Raw genomic sequence first — 24,922 nt, forward strand, 5'->3', positions numbered from 1 at the left:
TAAAAGTATGATTTTTTTTCATGGAAAAGACAAAATTGTCTGGGTGACCACAAACTTTTGAACTGTAGTGTATATATTATTCAGTTCAGCTTCACCTCTATACTGTGCTGTCCACAGACGTGACAGGTTCCCTTCAAGCAGCTGAGTTATTGTGCCGTATAGAGCATAAAAAAACCCCTGTATCTCTTACAGGAAAAAGGAAAGAGCAAAAGGTCTACAATGGAACATTCAACTTATTAATTATGGGATGTTTGGACTTCAGCATGACCATTATCAAAGGAAAGGTAACAGTAGTTTCACAATTTGCCTGAAGTATTGCTCTTTGCCAGTGTTCCCCAAGCTGTAGATTTTCAGCTGTGGAAAACTACAACTCCCATCAAACTCAGACAGTAAATTAGGGTACTGTAACAGCTGACAAGGCCACTTCGCATTTGTCAAACAGCAACCAATCTTCCACGACTACACAGTCTACTGTAGATACACAGGCTGGCCCATCTAATCCTCAACCTGGTCCTACTTCCTGCCCCCTTCATCACCAGGCAAGTCAACCATGACTCAGTCCATAGCGCTAATTTTTGTAAAAAACTATGCACATTGTACAGTAGACAAACCAGGACAGTACTCTTACTCCAGCCTAACTACTATTTGTCATTGGAGGCCCTTGTGATGGTAACTCCTTGCATCAACCATGACTCAGCCCACGGGGCTAATTTTTGTAAACACTCTGCACATTGTGCAGTAGGAAAAAACCAAAGAGTAAAAAGGTATGAAAATTAGCTTGAATAATAATGAATAAATTGCAAGTGCTTAATAACAGGGTACTTAATATATACATTTTTGCAAAAAGGTAAGAAGCCATCCCACCACGTCAAGGTGTACCCATCTGGGACAGTCCCTAACCAACTAAAGTTAAAAACATTTTCTTTACCTGACTTGTGTCATGGCCGCCGCACAGACAGGAGGATATTGCGGTGCTGCAGGGGAACGGGGATGGCTCCACTCAGCAGCCGCCGACAGCCAGGAGGAGATCGCGGTACTGCAGGGGAACGGTGACAGGTGAGTGTACTGATTCACTGCACCCCGCGCTGATGATGATGCACGGGGGGCAGTGAATACAGCCACACATGATCACTCCAGGCTGTAGTTGCCAGGGGTGATCATGTGGGCAGGCTGTTTATCCCTCGCCCATCATCCCGCCCACCTGTCAGCGCTGAGAGATGATGGGTGGGAGGATGGGCGTGCATATTAAATGAGCGGGTCCACGTGGTCACGGCAGGCGCTGCTGCAGCCTGCTCATGCCCCGGATGACCCGCTCCACCGCAGCACCCTCATTCCACGCAGTCCTACATTCAGACCATAAGACGCACCCCCCACTTTCCCCCAACATTTGGGAGGAAAAAAGTGCGTCTTATGGTCCGAAAAATACGGTATATACACAGTACAGACCATGAACTATGAATTAAAACATGTATAATGAAATACTTAAAAAAGTGTGCAACAACTGAAAATATGTCTTATATTCTAGGTTCTGCAAAGTAGCCACCTTTTGCTTTGATTACTACTTTGCACACTCTTGGCATTCTCTTGATGAGCTTCAAGAGGTAGTCACCGGAAATGGTCTTCCAACAGTCTTGAAGGAGTTCCCAGAGATGCTTAGCACTTGCTGGCCCTTTTGCCTTCACTCTGCAGTCCAGCTCACCCCAAACCATCTCGATTGGGTTCCCGTCTGGTGACTGTGGAGGCCAGGTCATCTGGCGTAGCACCCCATCACTCTCCTTCTTAGTAAAATAGCCCTTACACAGCCTGGAGGTGTGTTTGGGGTCATTGTCCTGTTGAAAAATAAATGATGGTCCAACTAAACGCAAACCGGATGGAATAGCATGCCGCTGCAAGATGCTGTGGTAGCCATGCTGGTTCTGTATGCCTTCAATTTTGAATAAATCCCCAACAGTGTCACCAGCAAAGCACCCCCAAACCGTCACACCTCCTCCTCCATGCTTCACGGTGGGAACCAGGCATGTAGAATCCATCCGTTCACCTTTTCTACAAAGACACGGTGGTTGGATCCAAAGACCTCAAATTTGGACTCATCAGACCAAAGCACAGATTTCCACTGGTCTAATGTCCATTCCTTGTGTTCTTTAGCCCAAACAAGTCTCTTTTGCTTGTTGCCTGTCCTTAGCAGTGGTTTCCTAGAAGCTATTTTACCATGAAGGCCTGAAGGCCTGCTGCACAAAGTCTCCTCTTAATAGTTGTTCTAGAGATGAGAAGGTGTCTGTACTGTGTGTGTGTGTATATATATATATATATATATATATATATATATATATATATATATATATATATATATATATATATATATATATATATATATATATATATATATATATATATATATTATACCCACACGCACACTGTATATACACATACACACAAACACACACTTGGTATCTATGAACTCGTACTGACCCGTGGAATCATACTGCCACATCAGTTTTTCTACTGAACATGGTAAATAAAAATATTAATTAAAAAAACCATTGTGAAATTGCTGTTTTTTTAAATTTCACTTGGAATGTTTCCCCTTTTCAAGTACAATATGTGGAGGAATGAATGATGTCATTGAAAAGTACAATTTGTCCGCAAAAAATAAGCCCTCATATGGCAATATTGTTGGAAAAATAAAACAGTTATGGCTCTTGGAAGTAATGGAGGAAAAAAAAACACATGAAAAATAGAAAATCGCAGTGTGGTGAAGGGCTTAAAAAAGCTGCAAAATTTGACGTGTTTCCATCCCAGTTCCTCACTAGTGTAATTTTAAGTGTCAGTATTTTGGCACAATTCTCAAAAAAAGAAAAAAGTCTCAAAAACCAGTTAGAGGCCTCCTTCACGCGTCCGTGAAAACTACGTCTGTTTTACACGGATGTGTAAAAGGTGCGTAAGGCCTTCCGTGTGCCATGATTTTGGCACACGAATGTTCTCCGTGTGCTATCCGCGATAACACTCGGAGAACAGGAATTTTACGCTTACCTGTCCCTGGCGTTGCTGTCCATGGTGCTGATGTCTCCCGCGCTGCTGCCTCTGGTCCTCGGTGCAATGGATATGCGATGAGAATAAGTAGCGGGGGTCAGAAGCAAATGACAGCAGCAGCAGAGATAGCAACGCTGGAGAAGGTGAGTGTGAATTTTTTTATTTCACAGAAACGTGGTTTTCTCCGGTACGTGTCACACTGATGTCACATGGAGCACATCTGTGCGGTCCGTGTGACACCTGTGATGCCGGAGAAAAACGGACATGTCAAGGTATGGAGCACACGGACACACGGTCCATTTGAAAACACACGTGTGCGCAGACAGATTGATTTTAATGGGTCTGTGTGTGCTCATATCTCTGGTACTTGTGAAAACGGACCTCACACGTACCGAAAACATGGACGTGTGAAGGGAGCCTGAGTCAAAAAGAAAGCTCTTTTTTTAATTTGGGCCAAATTTATCACATTTTGAAAAAATTGGCACCAAAAATGGAAACTTTTATCAAAACAAACACAAAAAAGAAGAAAAAATTACTTTAAATAAAAAGAAAAAAAAATGTAAAATGATGATTTGGGGCCAAAAACGTTTTCATTCTTCTGGAGGAAAACATTTTAGAATTCTCTCTGAAGGATGCAATCCCCTAGACTTTCTGGCAGCCGGACCTCCTCTAGGAGACGTTGGACCCTCTGTAAAGGCATATGCTAAGCATCTTACTGTAAATGTCTTAGTCTATAGGGAATAAGTATTAACCTTACAAAGTACAGAGCAAGTCTGGTCAGTTGTGGTGACCTCTGACCAAGTCTGATCAAAAAGGATGGAGAATATTCTGTGTCAAGCCATTTTGCATGGTTAATCTGTTCTCATCTTTGATCCTCTTTTTTTTTTTCTGTTCATGCACAAAACAAGATCTTTTTATGGCTGGTTGGCAGCAGAAGAGGGCGTCTGCTAATGTAGTTGGTAGTTTAGATAGTAAAAACAGATGTCAGGCAGATGACAAATCTTAAAACAACAAATGCGTGAAGAAATATTGCTTCCCTTTCCGCAACTTTTCAAAAGTTTAAATTTTGAATTATTGTCAGATTGTATTCTTTTAATCTCAAAAGGATGAGATCAGCAGTAAATAATTTATAGATGTAAATTACACAAAGAACATCAAAAATTACCTAAAAAAATCAATAGACTGAAGGCAAAATGATAATAAAATATGGCATATCTTTATTATAAAATGCACACATAAAAACACGTAAATTTCATGAATGGCAGAGATCAGAATAAGTCTATAGATTAATATAAGGCACAGCGACCTGATGCACAGTGATGATTGTCTCTTGCAGATTATCAGAGTGGATTTACTCCTACATACGCAATGATGAACAGCTAAAAGAAGGTTCGGAGAATATACATAGAAGAATCACAAACAAACGTTACTGGGAAATTAAATCCCAGTTAATCCAGGATTCCTAATATAAAGCTATTGAAGAGAGGTGCATCTAGGAGGTTGCATATAAAATTAGTCTTCATAAAAAAAGGGATTGCAGCAGACCAGTGTTATGCAATGCAGGGCTGATCTGCCTTTTTCCTCAGCTGTATCCAGCATGTTGTGATTGATTCGGTACAGTGGGAACGAAAAATAAAATAAAAAAAAATAAAAAAAATCAGATGCCATATTTACCATTACAATTCTGTACGATAGGAAACTGTATATGGTCCTTGTCACAAACCACCGGGGGGGTCACTCAGAAATCCCCCGCGCTGGCTACCAGTACGTCACAATCGGGGGGTAACAAGTGGGGGTCACCCCTCCTTTATACCTCCCGACCGACAGACAGAGCACGTGACGCGCTCTCTAGCGCCCCTCTTATAGTCAGGCCAATTATGGAATTGCCCGACGATAAGCAAGGAGGCCGCTATACTACTTATGCCGATTATTGAAGGGTCCCCGGTGAGAGTAAGGTATATATTCCCCCGACCTCCGCGGGCGGAATATATAAAATCTCCCCGAATCTCACTGGCCTCCCCACAATAATCCTTGGCACAATTCGCTGCCACCAACCGATTTACGGTAACTATTAGCCGAACACACAGACGTGGGATTCAAGATCGAGATAACAGAACAGCCCAAGATTAATTATATAATTTAATCAGCCTAAAGCACACTAGAAACTACAATATATACAATAGGGAATCTACAGAATATACATATGTCAGAGTACAGTTACAATCAAAGCATGGGTTACAAACAGGCATACACAGTTCCAGCAGTTACCTTGTTGCGTCTGGCCACAGGGGGGCGCTGTACCCAGGTTTCTAGGATCCTTCCCACAGATGTTTCCTACACGTGCCCCCAGCGAAAAGAACACTGGAAAATGGCCGAAGTAGGGTTATCAACCTGGGCAGATCCAGGTCCCCTCCTACCTTAGTGACCTCACAGGGAAGCACTGCTCCACCCCTGGCTGGAGTTATGGACAAAATCCACAACATGGAATATGGCCATAACTTGGCCTGGGAGCGTCGTAGGCGGACGCCAATGCTCTCATTGTGACAGTTATGAATTTAGCTACAGAACGAGGGGACTCATGACCTGTCTGCCAGTTCCCCATTGGCTGATATCACACCTGGGGCATTTCCCAATGTCCTGCTCCCATAAAAAGGGTGTGCCGGCATCGTCCGCATGCAGAGACACCATTTTTATGGTTGCCATATTTATCGGAAATATGGCTTGCGAGATATGAACCATTTTTTACTGGAGTCGTTCTGTCTGGCTATTTCCATAGCCTTGCTAACTAGCTAGCAGCTCCTACTACAGGGTGACGGCAGGGAGTCATCCTGTGTCCATTGTTCCCACACCACCTAATTTCCATATCACAGGACATGGCCATGGAGGTGTAAGTGGAACACTGAGAACAAGAAGGGAGGGGGCACTGCCAGGGAGTGATGAGGGATTATGACTGGAGTCATAATTCATCTTCATATCCCGGGATTTGCCTCACACCTCCCCCCTTTTGAGGGCGCTAGGGGGCAGCACACTCCGGTGTTCCCCCGTGCGCCCGTCCGCGACCTCTCCTTGTCGGGACAGCCCGTCTGCGTTACCGTGGTCACGGCCCCTTTTGTGGCGAATGGTGAAGTTGTATTGCTGGAGCGCAAGGCTCCATCACAACAATCGCCCATTCGTCCCAGAGACGGTGTGCAACCAGCTGAGGGGATTGTGGTCCGTCTCCACGATGAAGTGGCGCCCGTATAGATAGGGTTGCAGACGCTGCAGGGCCCACACTATGGCCAAGCACTCCTTCTCCATCGTGGAATAGGCAACTTCCCTTGGTAACAGCTTCCTGCTCAGGTACAAGACTGGGTGCTCTTGGCTCGCAGAGTCCACCTGGCTGAGCACCGCACCGAGGCCGAAGTCACTGGCGTCGGTCTGTACTACAAACGGCCGCGTGAAGTCGGCTGCCTGTAGCACGGGCGGGCTGGACAGGGCGTCCTTTAGGGCCCGGAAGGCTGTCTCGCAGTCCATTGTCCAATCGACTGCAGAGGGCAGCTTCTTCTTGGTGAGGTCCGTCAAGGGCTTTGCCAGGCTACTATAGCATGGAACAAACCTCCTATAGTACCCAGCGGTCCCCAAGAAGGACATCACCTGCTTCTTGGTCCTGGGGGTGGGCCAGGATGCGATGGCTTCCACTTTCTCAGGCTCGGGCTTCAGTGTTCTCCCACCTACCCGGTGACCGAGGTACTGGACTTCGCTCATGGCCAGCTGACACTTTCCCGGCTTGATGGTCAAACCTGCCCGGTGGATCCGCCTGAGCACCTGTGCTAGATGCTCTAGGTGGTCCTCCCAGGTGGGACTGAAGACGGCAATGTCATCAAGGTACGCGGCCGCGTACCCTTCAAGTCCCTTGAGCAGGGTGTTGACCATCCGCTGGAAAGTGGCAGGGGCATTCCTCATCCCGAATGGCATCACCGTGGACTCGTACAGTCCAAATGGGGTAATAAAGGCAGAGCGTTCCCTGGCCTTGCGAGTCAGGGGGATCTGCCAATATCCCCGGCTCAGATCCATGATGGTCAGGTACTGAGCCCCGGCCAACTGATCGAGCAGGTCATCGATGCGTGGCATCGGGTACGCATCGGCGACCGTGACCGCATTGAGCCCCCTGTAGTCCACGCAGAACCGAGTGGTTCGGTCCTTCTTAGGGACGAGGACTACAGGCGAGGCCCCAGCGCTGTTGGATGCCTGGATCACCCCCAGCTTCAGCATCTCGTCAATCTCCTGGCGCATGTGTTGCTGCACCTCCAGGGAGACCCGATATGCTGAACGCCGGATCGGGGGATGATCCCCAGTGTCCACGTGATGGACAGCCAAGTCAGTCCTTCCGGGCTGGTTGGTAAACAACCCCCGGAAGGGGTGTAGGGTGGCCCACAGCTGGGACCGTTGGTCCTCCAAGAGCTGGTGGCCAACCTCCACATCCTCAATGGATCCGCCTGCCCTAACCTGGGCTAGCATATCCAAGAGGGTTTCCGCTTCTCCCTCCTCGGGCAGGTTGCACACGGGGAGCGCACATGCCTCCCGCTCATGATGTGCCTTCATCATGTTCACATGGAAGGGCTTCCGCCTTCCACGGGCAGGGTCCAGGGTGACCAGGTACGTTACAGGGTTGAGCTGCTGGTACACGAGGTATGGGCCTTCCCAGGCTGCCTGAAGCTTGTCCTGTGGTACGGGGACCAGTACCCACACCTCTTGACCCACTTGGTAGGTCCTCTCACAAGCGTTCTGGTCGTACCAACGCTTCTGATCGGCCTGGGCTTGAGCCATATTGTCGTGTACCAGTTGCGTCAAGGCCTGCATTTTGTCCCGGAAGCGCATGACATACTCGATAACCGACACTCCAGGGGTGGCCAAATCCCCTTCCCAAGCCTCTTTCACCAGAGCCAGGGGGCCCCGCACACGTCGCCCGTACAGGAGCTCAAACGGTGAGAATCCTGTTGAGGCCTGTGGAACCTCCCGGTAAGCAAATAACAGGTGTGGGAGATACCGCTCCCAGTCACGCCCATGGGAGTCGACCAACATCTTAAGCATCTGCTTTAAGGTGCCATTGAACCGCTCGCACAGGCCATTAGTCTGTGGATGGTACGGGCTGGCCACCAGATGTCGCACCTGGACTTGCTTACAGAGGGCCTCCATCAGCTGGGACATGAATTGGGTCCCCCGGTCAGTGAGCATTTCCTGGGGAAAACCCACTCGGGAGAAAATCTCCAGCAATGCGGTGGCCACCTTGTCAGCCCGAATGGACGACAAGGCCACTGCTTCTGGGTACCGGGTGGCATAGTCCACTACCGTCAGTATGAAGCGTTTCCCGGAGCTGCTGGGGATGGCCAGCGGGCCGACCAGATCCACAGCCACCCTCCCGAAAGGCTCATCGATGATTGGCAGAGATACCAGTGGGGCTTTGGGGCGTGGCCCCGCCTTCCCCACTCTCTGACAGGTTTCACACGAACGGCAGTAGGCAGCCACATCGGCCCCCATTTTTGGCCAGTAGAAATGCTGGTTTAACCTGGCCTTGGTCTTAGCGATCCCTAGGTGTCCGGCCATCGGAATCTCATGTGCGATCCGCAACAACTCCGTCCGGAACGGATAGGGTACCACCAACTGTCGGTCCCTGGGCCACGCCTCCGGTGAACCCTGCTGGACCGTGGCCCGGTACAGCCGTCCTTGGTCCCAGACCACTCGCTCTGGGTCCGAGTCCGAGGGAGGCTGTGCCGCCTGCTCCTTAAGAGCTTTCAGGCTGTCGTCAGCTTCTAACGCTGCCTGAAACCCCTGACTAGATGTGGCCAGAATCGACGAGACTGTCACATCTTCAGTCAGTACCCCGGGACCTGTGTCCTGGCCTCCACCTGACTCGGCTGCCACTTGGTCAGAAGGGGAAGAGCTATCGGACCTCCGGGAGGCCCCTTGGCTTCCAGCACTCCCACTGCGGGTGACAGCGGCCACAGCCGCTGCGACCGTGGGTCGTGCCTGCTCCTCCTCCGTTCCTGACCAAGTCGCCGGTTCAGGCAGACCTACCTGGCTTCCTGACACCCCGGTTGTGGGGGAACCATGCACCGAGATCTTACCTGGGAGCACTTCCGCTCCTGGACCGGCCCCAATCTCACCTGCCTGTTCCCCTCCTGCAGCAACAGAACCCCGCTGTGAAATCTCTGGGGACCCCACATTTGCTGTGGTAGCCCCCACCCCACACACTGGTCCTCCCCCTGCAGCACCCTGCTCTCTGCTTATCCCTTCAGAGGGCAACAGATCCCAGCTCACAGGCTGATTACTTGTAGAGGCATTGTCACACCTTTCTCTGACCCCCTCCCCTGTCACAGCTGCAGCTGAGTGTGTGTCTATGGTGTCTATGCAAGCAGAAAAATCAGAGTTCACTCCCTCCTCCCTTACATCATTCATAGATAACACATTAACATTGTTAGGAGTCATGTCAGTACGGGCTGAAGGTTCAGCCCTTGGGGGGGGCCCGAACTGGGAGGTTATCTGCCCCAAATCTGTCCCAAGTAGCACGTTTGCAGGGATCCGATCAGTTACCCCCACCTCCCTCACCCCCCGCCCTGCGCCCCAGTCCACATAAATGTCAGCAACAGGCAGCGCCGGGTCAGTGCCTCCAATCCCGGAGACAGCGAGGGTTTTTCCAGGGATCAAGTCTTGGGGGGACACCATCTCAGGCCGCACCAGAGTCACCTCCGAGGCGCTGTCTCGCAGTCCTATGGTCACAGACCGGCCGACGGTGACAGGTTGGAAGCTGTCCAGGGACCTACCACCACCCCCACCCACACAATACACCTTGGGCGGCCCTTGGGACGGGGACGGAGCCGGGGCCTTGGGACGCTGAGGGCACATGGCCTTGAAGTGTCCAGGTAGGTTGCACTGGTGGCACCGTCTTGGCTCTGCCACGGGCCTGGAGAGGGGAGTTGAGGGGGACACCCCCTGCAGTCTAGGGGCAGGTGGGGCAGTCGCAGAGTTCATCTTACCCCCTCTCCAGGTGCTGCTGGTGGCTGCTCTCCTGGCCTCAGGGGCCCGATTGTTGGTGTAGTCATCGGCCAGGGCAGCTGTAGCCGTGGACCCCTTTGGCTTCTGGTCTCGGATGAACTGGCGGAGATCCTCAGGGCAGTTCCACAAGAGTTGCTCCGTGATGAACAAGTCCAGGATCTCCGGTCCGGTGGAAAGCTGCAGGCCTTGGGTCCAGTGGTCGGCAGCTCGGGCAAGTGCCCGCCGGTGGTCAGCCCAGGAGTCCTTTGGTCCCTTCTGTAGGCTCCGGAACTTCTTGCGGTAGGACTCCGGGGTGAGGTTGTACTGTTGGATCAGGGCCCGCTTGATGGTGTCGTAGCCCTGATCTGCCTCAGCAGGCAAGTCCCCAAGGATATCCAGGGCCTTACCCCTTAAACGGGGGGTCAGGTATTTGGCCCACTGGTCCTTGTTCAGATGGTGCTGCAAGCAAGTCCGTTCAAAAGCAGTCAAGAAAGAGTCCAAGTCTCCATCCTTCTCCAGCACTGGGAAGTCCTCAACACGGACCTTTGGAAGTTTGGTGTCTTTAAGGTCACGTGTGGCTGATGAGGGCCGGAGCTGAGCTAGCTGCAGCTGGTAGTCACGCTCTGCCTGGCGCTCTTCACGCGCTGCCTGCCGCTCCGCAGCCTCAGCCTCACGCGCTGCTTGCCGCTCTGCCCTGCGCTCTGCCAGGAGTCCCTTGTAGCCCTCCTGGTCTCCAGCCTGGAGAAGGGCCATAGCCATTTGAAGAAGGCTATCCGAGCCTCCCAGGCTCGGTGGAATGGCACGTGGTGATCTGCGGCCCGCTGCGGAGCCTGGTGATTCACTGTCCCTTGCAGAGCGGAGGGCTGGCATCTGGCTCGTTGAGGACCCTTGGGTGAGCTGCTCCTCATCTTGTCCATAATTGCCAGCTTGTGCGCTGTCCTCTGCAGAACGGTTTTCTGGCGTCGAGCTCCTGGAGGACTCGTGGGCAACCTCCTCATTGCTGTCCACAGCACCGTCCTCCCTCTCTTCGGCTCCTGCCTTAGCATTGGCCAGTTGCATAGCTCTGCTCCTGGTGCCATCAGCCATTCTTGCAGACTTTTGGTCACTGACACAGAACTGACACCTGATGCCTCCACACACCTTACAGTATCTGCACTCTGACACTCTAGTGTTGAGCTAGTCTGAAGACCCCAGCAGCCACAGCTGCTGCAGGCAGTCTTTAGTGTCTGGGAGTATGGGTCTCACACTCACACACACTATTATCTCGATCCCACCGCTATGCCACCAATATGTCACAAACCACCGGGGGGGTCACTCAGAAATCCCCCGCGCTGGCTACCAGTACGTCACAATCGGGGGGTAACAAGTGGGGGTCACCCCTCCTTTATACCTCCCGACCGACAGACAGAGCACGTGACGCGCTCTCTAGCGCCCCTCTTATAGTCAGGCCAATTATGGAATTGCCCGACGATAAGCAAGGAGGCCGCTATACTACTTATGCCGATTATTGAAGGGTCCCCGGTGAGAGTAAGGTATATATTCCCCCGACCTCCGCGGGCGGAATATATAAAATCTCCCCGAATCTCACTGGCCTCCCCACAATAATCCTTGGCACAATTCGCTGCCACCAACCGATTTACGGTAACTATTAGCCGAACACACAGACGTGGGATTCAAGATCGAGATAACAGAACAGCCCAAGATTAATTATATAATTTAATCAGCCTAAAGCACACTAGAAACTACAATATATACAATAGGGAATCTACAGAATATACATATGTCAGAGTACAGTTACAATCAAAGCATGGGTTACAAACAGGCATACACAGTTCCAGCAGTTACCTTGTTGCGTCTGGCCACAGGGGGGCGCTGTACCCAGGTTTCTAGGATCCTTCCCACAGATGTTTCCTACACGTGCCCCCAGCGAAAAGAACACTGGAAAATGGCCGAAGTAGGGTTATCAACCTGGGCAGATCCAGGTCCCCTCCTACCTTAGTGACCTCACAGGGAAGCACTGCTCCACCCCTGGCTGGAGTTATGGACAAAATCCACAACATGGAATATGGCCATAACTTGGCCTGGGAGCGTCGTAGGCGGACGCCAATGCTCTCATTGTGACAGTTATGAATTTAGCTACAGAACGAGGGGACTCATGACCTGTCTGCCAGTTCCCCATTGGCTGATATCACGCCTGGGGCATTTCCCAATGTCCTGCTCCCATAAAAAGGGTGTGCCGGCATCGTCCGCATGCAGAGACACCATTTTTATGGTTGCCATATTTATCGGAAATATGGCTTGCGAGATATGAACCATTTTTTACTGGAGTCGTTCTGTCTGGCTATTTCCATAGCCTTGCTAACTAGCTAGCAGCTCCTACTACAGGGTGACGGCAGGGAGTCATCCTGTGTCCATTGTTCCCACACCACCTAATTTCCATATCACAGGACATGGCCATGGAGGTGTAAGTGGAACACTGAGAACAAGAAGGGAGGGGGCACTGCCAGGGAGTGATGAGGGATTATGACTGGAGTCATAATTCATCTTCATATCCCGGGATTTGCCTCACAGTCCTGTAAGATAAATAGCTGCTGAATCTATACACTAGCCTGAGAATGGTATTGCCCAGGATATAAGATGCAATTAAAGGTAACCCGGCACATAGAAACATGCTATTAAGCTGCAGATATGGGGTTAATCTGAAGGTTAATAGCATTCTGAACGCCTATACTGAGAGCCCCGCTGCCGGGAGGAAAAGAACTTTAATCCTACTGGCAGCATTCTGGTTTCAGTCACGGGGGTGGTGCCGGCATCAGTTCAGTCACCGCTCTGTGTATCTCTGTAAATGCACCCCTGAACAGCTTCCTCTAATGTTGAGTGGATGTCATTAAGTACGGGAAGGGGGGGGCGTGGCTACAGCCGCCACTCTCCATACACAGCGCAATGACTGAACCCGCATCAGCACTGCCCAGTTACTGAATCCGGAGCGCTGCCGAGAGGATTATAGTATATTTCCTCCCAGCAGCAGGGTTTAATGTGCAGGCGCCGGGCTGGTTCTGAATACTACTAAACCTGCGGATTAACCCCATATCAGAAAGTTAATAGCATTTTTCCACATAACAGGTTTTCTTTAATGCAATGTATTAAAAGTTGAATACTTTAATAGAAAATAATAAGCATACATAAAATTGCATTAAGGTGCTGAAAACTGAAAAGGACTGAAAACATGGTAAAGTGCACACAAAATATTGAAATTAATCAAAGTAATAGAACTACATAAATGGAGTATCTATACTATGGCATGTGATATATATCAACCATGATAGCCATTAGAATAATGCACATGCACAATAAAAGTAGTCTGCACACATAAATAAGAGTTATACATTCAATGCGAGCGGATAAGATGCCAGCTGACTGTTGAGTATATGGCACCCTGTACCTCCACCCCGACGCACATTTTGCCCTGTTTCTTTGGAGGGTGAGAGTTAATAAAAATAAATAAATGTATTGCCTACTGGCAGCACACAAATGATAAGTGAGAAAAAAAACATTCCACTTTTCTGGATGAGAATGGGAACATTTTTTTTTTACATGCTCGTTTGACTACAGCCTTACTCAAATTTTTTAGCAGGTTGAACTTGATTTAAAAGCTCCTGTGAGTGAGCCCTTACTTTGTAGAATTGTGGATATATTGTACTACCTATATTGTACTGATCTTGACTTATACTTCATATTATAGCCTGGAATTCTATTATACTTCTTTCAGAGCTAAAATCTTCCAAACATTCTGGACTACTGAGCTTGTACTGGAGACTTGTAATCCAAAAAGTGTCTTTCCAAACAGTGTACAAAGGAAAAGTCAATAAATAATAATAATTGTCCCTTGCTTTTTAGTTACTTTGACTTTTTTTTTAATTATGTATTTTAAAACATAATATAATATCTATGGGGAAAAAAAATGTCAGATCTATAAAGCAGGCTGAACGGAGATGAAGGTTTGAGTGAAACCTCCAAAATGAAAGGCCCTCATAGACAGGCTAAAGTTTGCAAACTGTATAAATTGGATTGAGGTCTCCCGACTCTCCCCCAACAAGTTCCCTTTAACAAACTGTATGATGACAAGTATGTTAATGGTTTCCACTTAAAACTAACAAAACTGTAAATTTGACTTAGGTCTATTCCAATACATTAAGCCTGGAGTACAACTAAGGTTAAATAAGTAATCATTACAAATCAGTAAAGAAGTGTTCACACCCCAAGCTTGCAATAATAAAAAGCATAACCAATAAGGCATGGACAAAGAGCAACATATGCAACGGCATTGACTACAGCTGCATATATCAAAAATAGGCTAAACATTGGGCTTAAAAGGCAACAAGAAAAGTCTCCCAGGAGTTTGAATCTGTAAAAAATAACTAATTCATACTACTCTATCAGTAACCATCTGGAGCCATTGCAGGCTGCTCTGTGGTCTGCGCTGATGCAAGCAGAGGAGATGTCACTGTTCCACCGTCAGTATGACCACTGCAGCCTGTGATTGGCTGCAGCGGTCACAATATATGAGCAGCGCACAGAAGGAAAACATCTGATGAAGTGCTGCTCAAGTCACCTGATCGATGCAAGCAATGCTAGTGGAACGGTGACGCTTTCCCTTCATGTGCCATTGAAGACCACGGAGCAGCCTGCACTGGATCCCGGAGGTTGCCAGTAGATGACGATCAATAAGTTTATTTTTTACTGATCCAAGCCTCTGGGAAATTTTTCTTTTTCCCTTTACATCAATATCCAAACAATCTAATGTAAAGTTTAGATTAGTTTTGTTGCTGAAGTGTGGACTGCATATCCAGCCACTACTCTGACATGCTGACTTCAGGCTTCCATGTTAGAATTAATATAATCTATATCCCACTCAGGCCTAATCACCGTAAGCACAGACCTGAGGTGGCAGTCTCTGAATGTCCCCAATGATTGCGTCTGTACAATAAGCGACTTGCATCCTCTCAGCAGTGATGTGTGCACATTTTAGATTACTTATATTATCTGGGTGAAAAAGGTCAATCTGTAACATTCTCCTACACAGCACATTATGTGGTGTAATGAGAAAAGGAAAAGCCAGATTTTTTTTTTTTATTCTTTCCAGAAATGTTTTGATTTGAGATCATGATTTGCTGACAATTAAAATGATAGATCTTATCCAATAATACATTATCCATATATATTGGAATAAAAACACCCAAAAACATAAATACAAATTATTTTCGAAATTACATATAACAAAGGGAGGTTCAATAGAATGACTTTTCTCATTATTTCGGTGCACCTAAAATAAAAAAAACTATTTGGCAACCAGTCTTGATTAAAAATCTCCTGTCGTTTTAGGTTTACAATGACTAAACTATGGCCAGAGAGGTTCTGTACTTTAATCCTGCCATCTGTTTGGCCCCAACGTCTTGTTATCTACCGAATGTATGTTAGGAAGAAGTAGGGAACAGGTGGGATTATGACTTTAGAGTCAGACTACTCAGGGAATGTTTACAATCTGTAACCATGGTGACAAATGTAATCTGTAAACAAAACACAGACTATGTCCGGATTTCCTTAATTTTCCATTACACACTGCTCAACATTGAAACTGCAACACCAGAAAGAAAAGTCGTGGAATTATGAAAATTACAGGATCGATAGACATGCAAGGGTACGTGCACACGATCAGGATTCGCTGCCTCCTGGACTCAGTGGGTCCTGACCTGGAGGGCTGCGAGTCTCCTCCGCAGGAGACCGCAGCTGCTCGTGCCCACGATCCAATGTCGGACACTTGTGGCCTCTCGCTTGTGTTCTCCCTATGGAGGACGCTCGTGACTCCGCAACAAACAATTGACATGTGGTAGCTCGGTTAGCCGCACCGCAGGTCAGTGTTTGCTGCAGGAAAAAAAAAAAAAAAAAAAAAAGTACAGTGGGCACCGGATTTCTAGAAATCCCATCCACTGTGCTTGTACTGTACATCGCAGCGTTTTGGTGCAGCTGAAGCATGCTGCGTTCAAAACGCTGTGAACACGGATCGTGGGCATGTAACTTAATGATAATCAAGTGATAAACAATGTAAGCAAAATTTTATAAATGGCTGAAATGTATTCAGTATTGAGAATGGAGCGGCATGCGCAGAGATTCATACACTTTACATGCCTTAGCATGCAATCATTGAGGTTATTGATGGTTGTCTTAAGGGGTGTTCTGACACGCTGAATATACTTGGACACACACATCATTAAGGTCCTCTGGTGGCATCTCCTTTTACAATTATTTACCAATGAAGTACCAGATGTGATCGATAGAAGACAAATCCAGAGGCTATCCAGGCCATGGAAGCATATTTAGGCCACACAGGCTGCTCGCAATAGATGAGTACCAAGCAGCCTAAAATTGTCAGGTTGAAAAACTGCTTGTGACATTTGGAGAGATGGTAGTACTATTGATTCAACAATTAAATCAATCAATGTAACGCCGAGCGGTTAGTGTACCTGGAATGAAGACTAGCTGGGTCCGAATACTGTACACTATTGCACCCCAGGCCATAATTCCAAGAGTAGGACTCATTAAACCCTCTTTATGGTGTTGTGCATGTGGTCTCCAGACAAATTTCCAGATATCACTGTGTCCAAGAAAAAAGGATAGACCTCCATTCCTGACTCCACTTCGCCATGCTAGCCTTGAAACTCCATCTGGATACCACATAGACAACAATATGAAGAGGCCTTCACGAAAGAATCTCACACCAGTCCTACTACTTGGATTATAGTGTGGGGTGTTATAATGTACGGTAACTAGATGTATCTCATCTAAATCCCAAGTACACTAACAGCTATGCATTACATTGATTTGGTTGTAGAACCAGCAGTACGGCTATTTCTCCTAACTGTCCTCATAGCCAATTTTCAACTTTGAATGCCAAGCTGCATGCTGCTCATGACCTGTATTGTGTCTGAATTTGTCTTCCATTAAGCACATCTGGATGTCATTGGTTGGCAATTGAAAAGGAAGCTGTTAGCAGTTGATCTTGAGGATTTATGAGCCAAGGACATTTAGTGTGGCGGAATATTCTATAGACAACCATTAAACCACATCACTGATAGCATGCCAATGTATGTAGGTGTGGAGATTTGTGTGTGTGCTGCTAATACTCAATACTGAATAAATTGAGATGTTTTGAAAATTTTGTTTCATCATTTGCATATTGTTAACATGTATATTGATCCTTTGATTTCCATAATTGAAAGACTTTTCCTTTTTAGTGCTGGAAGTTCAATGTTGAGGAGTGCAGATGGCATGTAGTAATGGTTGTGAACGTAGACACACCCTTTCTGAATCACAACAGGAATAGAAGTGGCTGTTAGAAGCACTGATCTTACTCCCCCTTTTTCATAGGCATAAAATCCAACTTATAACGAAAAATAAATTATATAAAGGAATAAATAATATTTAATTTAAAATATATTTGTATCAAAATCTCTTTCTGTAGGTGGATCACACATTCTCTCTCATCAGTGATTCGGGGATCCTCTGCTGATTTTCCAGGCATTCCTTGAGTTTATCTTCTGTCAATGTCAGTCGGCGCTCCATTATAGAAACAGTCTGCAAAAAATACAATACTCAAAGTTGTTTTTTCAGCTCTTTCTCTTCTACAATAGCACATTCTAGCCTGAACTGAAACATTTTTTAAACAATCCTTAACATTTCCCTTTTCCAAAAACAAACAACTTTTCATATATATTCTGTGAATGATCTTACAATATGGGATACACCCATCAGTCATAACATTAAAATGGGTAAAATTAAAGGGGTATAAGAGAAGTGTAATAAAAATAAACTAAAATAATATTAAAAAGTTTACTAAATATGTTTATTTAGCAAAAATGTCGCAAAAGATAATGTTTAGTTAGTGCACTAACAATTTGAAATATGTCAGCTCCCAGCAATCTCCCAGCCATCCCATATCTTAGAACGGGCTGCATAAAGACGTCTGCTGGAGACAGACATCGGGTGAGGGCAGCCTCCTGTCAGGTATTGTGAACGCGCATTCTCCTGTTCACCAAACAGGTTTTGATTTGGTCCCTAAATTTACCACATCTCAATCTAATCAAGTATGCGTGGAATGTACTCCATAGAAAAAGTACAACCATGGAATGCCCCCCTAAACTTACAGGATCTGCTGCTAACATCTTTGTGCTAGACACAATTAGGCACCTTGAGAATGTAGTTTGCTTTGACAGAGCAGAGCTGTTGCAGGAGCATGAGAAGACCTACACAATATTTGGCAGTTGATTTTCATGTTATATGGAGATAAGGTATGCACACTGACATGAAAAATCCAATAGCTATATGCAAGAGTGAAAATGTGAAAATTGGAACCTGCATTACTGCCATGAACATATGAATCAAGAGAAATTTAGCTACTGAATTGATCAATGCAACAGAGCCCCAACACTACACCAAAGTATTTCTCTATGTTGGGGTCCCTAGCTTGTGTGTGTCCTCTCATGCAGTTAAAAAACTTACCGTGTATGGGAAGCTGAGACCCAGGCTATTAATGCGTATAATGTGGACTGGCAATAGGTGTAATGGGGCTGGGTTCACAAACGAAAGACTACAAATCAATCAAGAAATAACGTCTGGAACACCATTCAGAGTCTGAACTGGGTACAAAAACCTAAAAAATCTACACTATATGGAGATAAGGTATGCACACCAGTGACTATGTAAAAGGAATATATGAAAAGCAGAAACTGCTGTGTGAATACTGACATGAAAAATCCAATAGCTATATGTAAGAATGAAAATATGAAAAATGGAACCTGCATTACTGCCATGAACATATGAATAAGGCTGGAAACACATCTATGCGAGTAAAATCGGTCCGACTGGGCAGAAAAATACTCGGCAGATTTTAGTTCACGTTAGGTGCGAGTGCAACGCAAGTGCGATGCTTTTTGCTCGCGTGTGTGTCGCGTTTGCGATGCTAGTTTCATGCAACATCTTAATTAGATAAAAGCTATTACACATGTGTCATTTAATTAACCTATGGGAATGTGCTGTCACATTCATCTAATGAGCGAAGTTACTGCCACACTCGCAAATGTGAACGCTGGTGCGCGTGTGTGATGCTACTTTTAATCCCCTTCCATAGGAAATCATTGGGACAAATGGTGCGAGAAACTCGCAAAAAAGCAGCATGCTGCGATTTTTTTCTCAGTCCGATTTGGACTGAGAAAAAAATCGCAGATGAGAGCTGATTCATTCACTAACATGTGTCCGATTCCAATGCTAGCTTTTCTCGCATTGCTCTACTGCGAGAAACTCGCAAGTGAGAAGCAGCCCTAAAGAGAAATTTAGCTATTGAATTGAGTTTTTAACTGCATGAGAGGACACACATTAGCTAGGGACCCCAACGTAGAGAAATACTTTGGCGTAGTGTTGGGGCTCTATTGCATTGATCAATACAGTAGCTAAATTTCTCTTGATTCATATGTTCATGGCAGTAATGCAGATTCCATTTTTCACATTTCATTCTTACATATAGCTATTGGATATTTCAAGTCAGTATTCACACAGCAGTTTCTGCTTTTCATATATTCCCCTTACACAGTCACTGGTGTGCATACCTTATCTCCATATAGTGTAGATTTTTTTAGGTTTTTGCAACCAGTTCAGACTCAGAATGGTGTTCCAGACGTTATCTCTTGATTGATTTTCATGTTATGACTGGTGTATACCATTTAAACTATTGGTTTGACTTATCTTGTAAGTTTAGTACATTTAGAGAGGACGTCACCAAATTTATCACGTTAACCTGGATACAGGACGTAATAGTGGGCTGCCGCACGAAAGACATTTTTTTTTTCGTTTTTTTTTTCCCTCTCCATTGTGGAGATATTAGCAATCAACTCATTAGGTCCAAAATACTTTAACTTTTGTTAAGTCCATGTGAGCATTACTAGATTTTACTTCTTCCCCCTGTATGAATTGCCAAATCAAAAGCAGGCAGCAACACAGCAGAAAAAGAACACCCCCCCACCATAGCTTAGTGTGAGATTTAAGTATACAGCAGTGATCTACTGGTCTAACCTCCTGCATGATTAGAAAATACTGGGAGATTACAACTCAAAGGGATACACCTTGTCGCTGGCCGTTGGGTTCTCAATGGCTAATTTGTGCGCTAAGTATCCAATTCATTTTTTTTTAAATAGAAGTAATAGCAGTAATGCAGTTCCAAATACCTATATTCAATGTTTAAATGTTATAGTATTTCAGAGTGCTGCTGTATTTTTTTGACTACCTTTCAAATAAGGTCAATGTAGGGGGTGAGCCTGTGCAGCTGAATTACACTGGCACATTACTAACCCTTGTATAATGGAGTTAAGCTACTGTCTCCATCGTGTTTCCTAGCTTTATTTTACATGTTATTCCTCTATGCTCACTATCAATCCCCTGATACATCACATAGGAAGCTAGAGCCAGTAACCTCTCTATTTATTTGGGGGGGGGGGGCAGTAATTATGCTTCCCTCTATAACCTCCTGAATGAGCTACTAGATCATATGCATACAATCAAAGAGGCTGCACAGTGATATCCTACATTATAACTGTGACAGGTGCTGTGCAGTCATAATCATCACCTGTGATAAGAGCTTTTGTTGTGAAGAACTTCAGTGGTACATTCCATGTAATACCACCATACAGGAAGTTCTAGTTACTGAAATGGAGACATTCAAATTGTCTCTCCAGGAAAGGAGACAAACTCTAGCACAGCGCCACCTATTGGAAGTAGCGATCCTAAAATGGAGACTTCATTCACAGAATATTTATATAAAACAGTAAAAGCAGAGTGTATACAGTTTCTCAACTGCATAGAACATACCTGAGTCAAGATACTTAGCTGGTCAAGAATTTGCCCCAGGGTGCTGCTCAGTGAAGATTGGGAAACTGGTTGCACATCTGCCAGCTGTTCTTCTTTGTGTCCTTTTTTCTTCATTGCAGAAGACAGTGATGGGAAAGTATTGTACGACACGCTGTCGCTCCTGCCAGCATTCTCACCAAGGCCGTGCATCTGTGTAGATTGACAAAAAAAACAATAATGTAAGCATATAAAAGGGAGTGGAGCGTCCGTCTAGCTTCCCCTTGAATAGGAGCTCTGCAGTACTCAGTAGTGGCTGCTACACATTGATTGGTGTCATCTTGTACATTTACACTCAACCAATGCTAGAGCTAAATCACAGATGATCCCTGGGGGTGACGGGCGTTGAATCCCCACTGATCTGACATTGATGACCTTTCCTAAAGGCCACGTCTCACTAAGCAACATCGCTGCTGAATCACGGTTTTTGTGACGCAACAGCGATGTTGCTAGCGATGTCGCTGTGTGTGTGACATCCAGCAATGACCCGGCCCCTGCTGTGAGGTTGCCGATCGTTGCTGAATGCCCTGGACCATTTTGTGGTCGTTGCTCTTCCGCTGTGAAGCACACATCGCTGTGTTTGACAGCGAGAGAACAACAATCTGAATGTGCAGGGAGCTGGCTTCTGCGGATGCTGGTAACCAAGGTACATAACGGGTAACCAAGCAAAGGTTTTGCTTGGTTACCTGATATTTACCTTGCTTACCAGCGTCCGCAGCTTCTAGAAGACGGCTCCCTGCACACGTAGCCAAGGTACACATCAGGTAACTATATGCAAAGCCCTTTGCTTAGTAACCCAATGTGTATTATGGTTACCAAGCACAGGGTCGTTACACAGGTCGCTGGTGGCTGGATGCTGATCTCTGATCACTGTGGAGATCTGCCTGATTGACAGCTCACCAGCAACCCGTGTAGCGACGCTCCAGCGATCCCTGCCAGGTCAGGTTGCTGGTGGGATCGCTGGAGCGTCGCTTAGTGTGACGGTACCTTTAGTGTAGTTCAGATATATGACCAGACAATCCCTTTAAGGTAAACTATTTCAGTGTGACGTTATTTAGGGAAAAGTGAGATTTTAAACAACAGCAACCAAAAAGCAGTAAATAAACAAATCAGGACTGTAAAGAGTGTTAATAATTCATGATGCCCAACTGAAAGGATACAGCTATGTACAAATAGTAATATTATCTGCATGTCATTTTTAGTATCAATGGGTCGAGCAGTACTGTCATCGCAAACGAATGGTGTAATGGTACAATGATATAAAAGCCCTAGACATATCTTCGTCAATACATACAGTATATCACAAAAGTGGGACAATACTGGAAATATGATCCCTTTGTACAGTACAGCTTGTATCACAGTGTAAACTTGGTGTGCCTTCTAAATAACTCAACACAGCCATTAATGTCAAAACCGCGAGCGACAAAAGTGAGTACACCCCTATGTGAAAATCAAATTGCACCCAGTTAGCCAGTTTCCCTCCCCGGTGTCATGTGACTCATTAGTGTTACAAGGTGTGGTAAATTTGGTGTTCTCGCTCACACACTCTCTCATATTGGTCACTGTAAGTTCAACATGGCACCTCATGGCAAAGAATTATCTAAGGATCTGAAAAAAAAAAATCATAGTTTCTCTACATAAAAATGGCCTGGGCTATAAGAAGATTGCCAAAATTATCTACTATGGACAGCATTCTTTAGTATACAGAAGCTATGACCAGTTCTCTTTTCACCTTCCATTATTGGAAAGCCCCTTATTAATAAATATATATGGCATAAAATACAAAACAAACAAAAAAAAAAATTGTATAACATCTGCTGGACCATTGCATCTTCTTTGATCTCAGAGCGTTCTTGCTCAGCAGTCATGTGACTTCTACAGCCAATTAGAAACACTGTTCATCCCCTCTAAAGGAAGAGTGAAGGTTGTAGCAGACTAGTGTCCGATAAATGCCTCCACTGATCAAGCGACATTGTATATGGCATGTGATAGCCAGAAAACGTTGTGGTGAGATCAGAGTGAACCATGGAGTGGTTAAAAGGAGTTGTTCATAGTGAACAACCCCTTTAACATGACAAGCTTTAAACTAGGGTCAACTTCGGTTATCAGTAGGACACAATATGTGAAGATATGAATCAGTGGCATGTGAGGTGTATATTTGGCTATTAATATTTAGATCCTAAAATCAGCTGCCTGATCACTGGGAAGAATTTGTCAAGGCACATTGGGTAAGCAGAGCACATATGACTGATTTATGAAACAATCAGGAGTTAATCAGGGCATAATGAAAAGTTCTTTTACTTTTAGTATCCCCATCAATGATTTCAATTCCTCATTATTTTTCAGCTATCAATGAAAAACATAAAATCCTATATCCAGTGATTTAAACCTGTCCAAACCTGCCCCTGGGTCATGGAGAGACTTAAGCGGGCTTTACACGCTACGATTTCGCTACAGCGATCTCGTTGGGGTCACGGATTTTGTGACTCACATCCGGCCGCTGTAGCGATGTCGTAGCGTGTGACTCCTAGGAGCGATTTTGGATCGTTGCAAAAATGTCCAAAATCGTTCCTCATTGACATGGGGGTCCGCTGTCAGTTATCGCTGCTGTCGCAGGAGCGAAGTTGTTCCTCGTTCCAGCGGCAGTGCACATCGCTACATGTGACGCCGCAGGAACGAGGAACATCTCCTTACCTGCCTCCGGCCACAATACGGAAGGAAGGAGGTGGAACTGTTTACACTAAGGTATCAGAGGATAAATTCACCAATAGCTTAATTAATTGTCACTTTTTATTATAAATGTATTTTTGTATCAAAATATAGAAAGTCTTTTACCCTGTGTAAATAGGCAGACAGATGCAATAATGTATTTTACAGCTTTAACCCCCCCCCCCCCTCCCGGCATTGTTTCAGCAGTCTCAAATAAATGAAAAGGAACAAGGTATTTTTGCGAGTGACGGTCAGACATTAGCAACAACGGATCTATTTACGAGGGAACATGGGAAACACACTTTGCATTAGCTACATAGCACAGTACACCACATCCTGGATGTGCAACAGTGTCACCGCCGGACCACATCCTCTTACTATTTTTTAGCTCTACCGCAGAGATAACATAGGGTGAGCTTGAGCTTCCTCTTCTCAGAAAGAAAAAAAAAACCTTTGTGCTGCAATCCTCTACCTAGTCATGAACGTCTGTCATGTCAAAACACGTTGCATTAGTCAAAGAACTACTCAGAGATTTCCATTTAATAGCGTTGACAGGCCATAAATGCCTGTCCATGTAAACCCCTGAAGACACTTAAGATATTATATACCTTAAGAGTATTGGCTTTTTTAATGCATGTGGGTTAAGATAATGACAGTTTATATACTAGGGGAATATTTCCTTCGGGTTACATTTTGATGCAGAAATAAAGATGTTAAAGACAGGGTGGTACTGTCTTTCAGCTCATATTTTCATACAAAAATAAAAAAAAAAAAAAATAAAAAAAAAAAAGGTATAAATTTTTTTTGTCATCGGAGGAATTGAAAAGGAATTTAGGGGGCTTTATACGCAGCGATATCGCTGGTGAAAGCACCTGTCCCCGTCATTTGTGCGTCACGGGCAAATCACTGGCCGTGGCGCACAAAATCGTTAGGAGCCGTCACACGGACTTCCCTGCCTAGCGACGTCGCTGTTGCCGGCGAACTGCCTCCTTTCTAAGGGGGCGGTTTGTGCGGCGTCACAGAGGCGTCACTAAGTGGCCGCCCAATAGATATGGAGGGGAGAAGATTAGCAGCCGTAACATCCTGCCCACCTTCTTCCTTCCTCATTGCTGGCGGCCACAGGTAAGCTGTAGTTCGTCCTCCCGGGGTGTCACACGTAGCGATGTGTGCTGCCGCGGGAACGATGAACAATCAACGATTTTTTGAAAATGAATGACGTGTC

The 24,922-nt window shown here is 45.8% G+C and overlaps 1 protein-coding gene across 1 annotated transcript in view; it reads right to left on the minus strand.

The window, feature by feature from the left end:
* Nucleotides 1-12,617: 12,617 nt before the first annotated feature.
* The window catches only part of POC1B (POC1 centriolar protein B), a 178,355-nt gene continuing 166,050 nt past the window's right edge, over nucleotides 12,618-24,922 (minus strand). The window contains exons 11-12 of the mRNA XM_075344790.1: nucleotides 20,956-21,144; nucleotides 12,618-17,673 (exon numbers count right to left, since the gene is read on the minus strand). Coding sequence (XP_075200905.1) covers nucleotides 17,566-17,673; nucleotides 20,956-21,144 — 297 coding nt within the window. The 3' untranslated portion in view covers nucleotides 12,618-17,565. The remainder of the gene's footprint in view (nucleotides 17,674-20,955; nucleotides 21,145-24,922) is intronic.

The sequence above is a fragment of the Anomaloglossus baeobatrachus genome, chromosome 4, assembly GCF_048569485.1.
Source record: "Anomaloglossus baeobatrachus isolate aAnoBae1 chromosome 4, aAnoBae1.hap1, whole genome shotgun sequence".
In the NCBI taxonomy this organism is placed as follows: Eukaryota; Metazoa; Chordata; class Amphibia; order Anura; family Aromobatidae; genus Anomaloglossus; species Anomaloglossus baeobatrachus.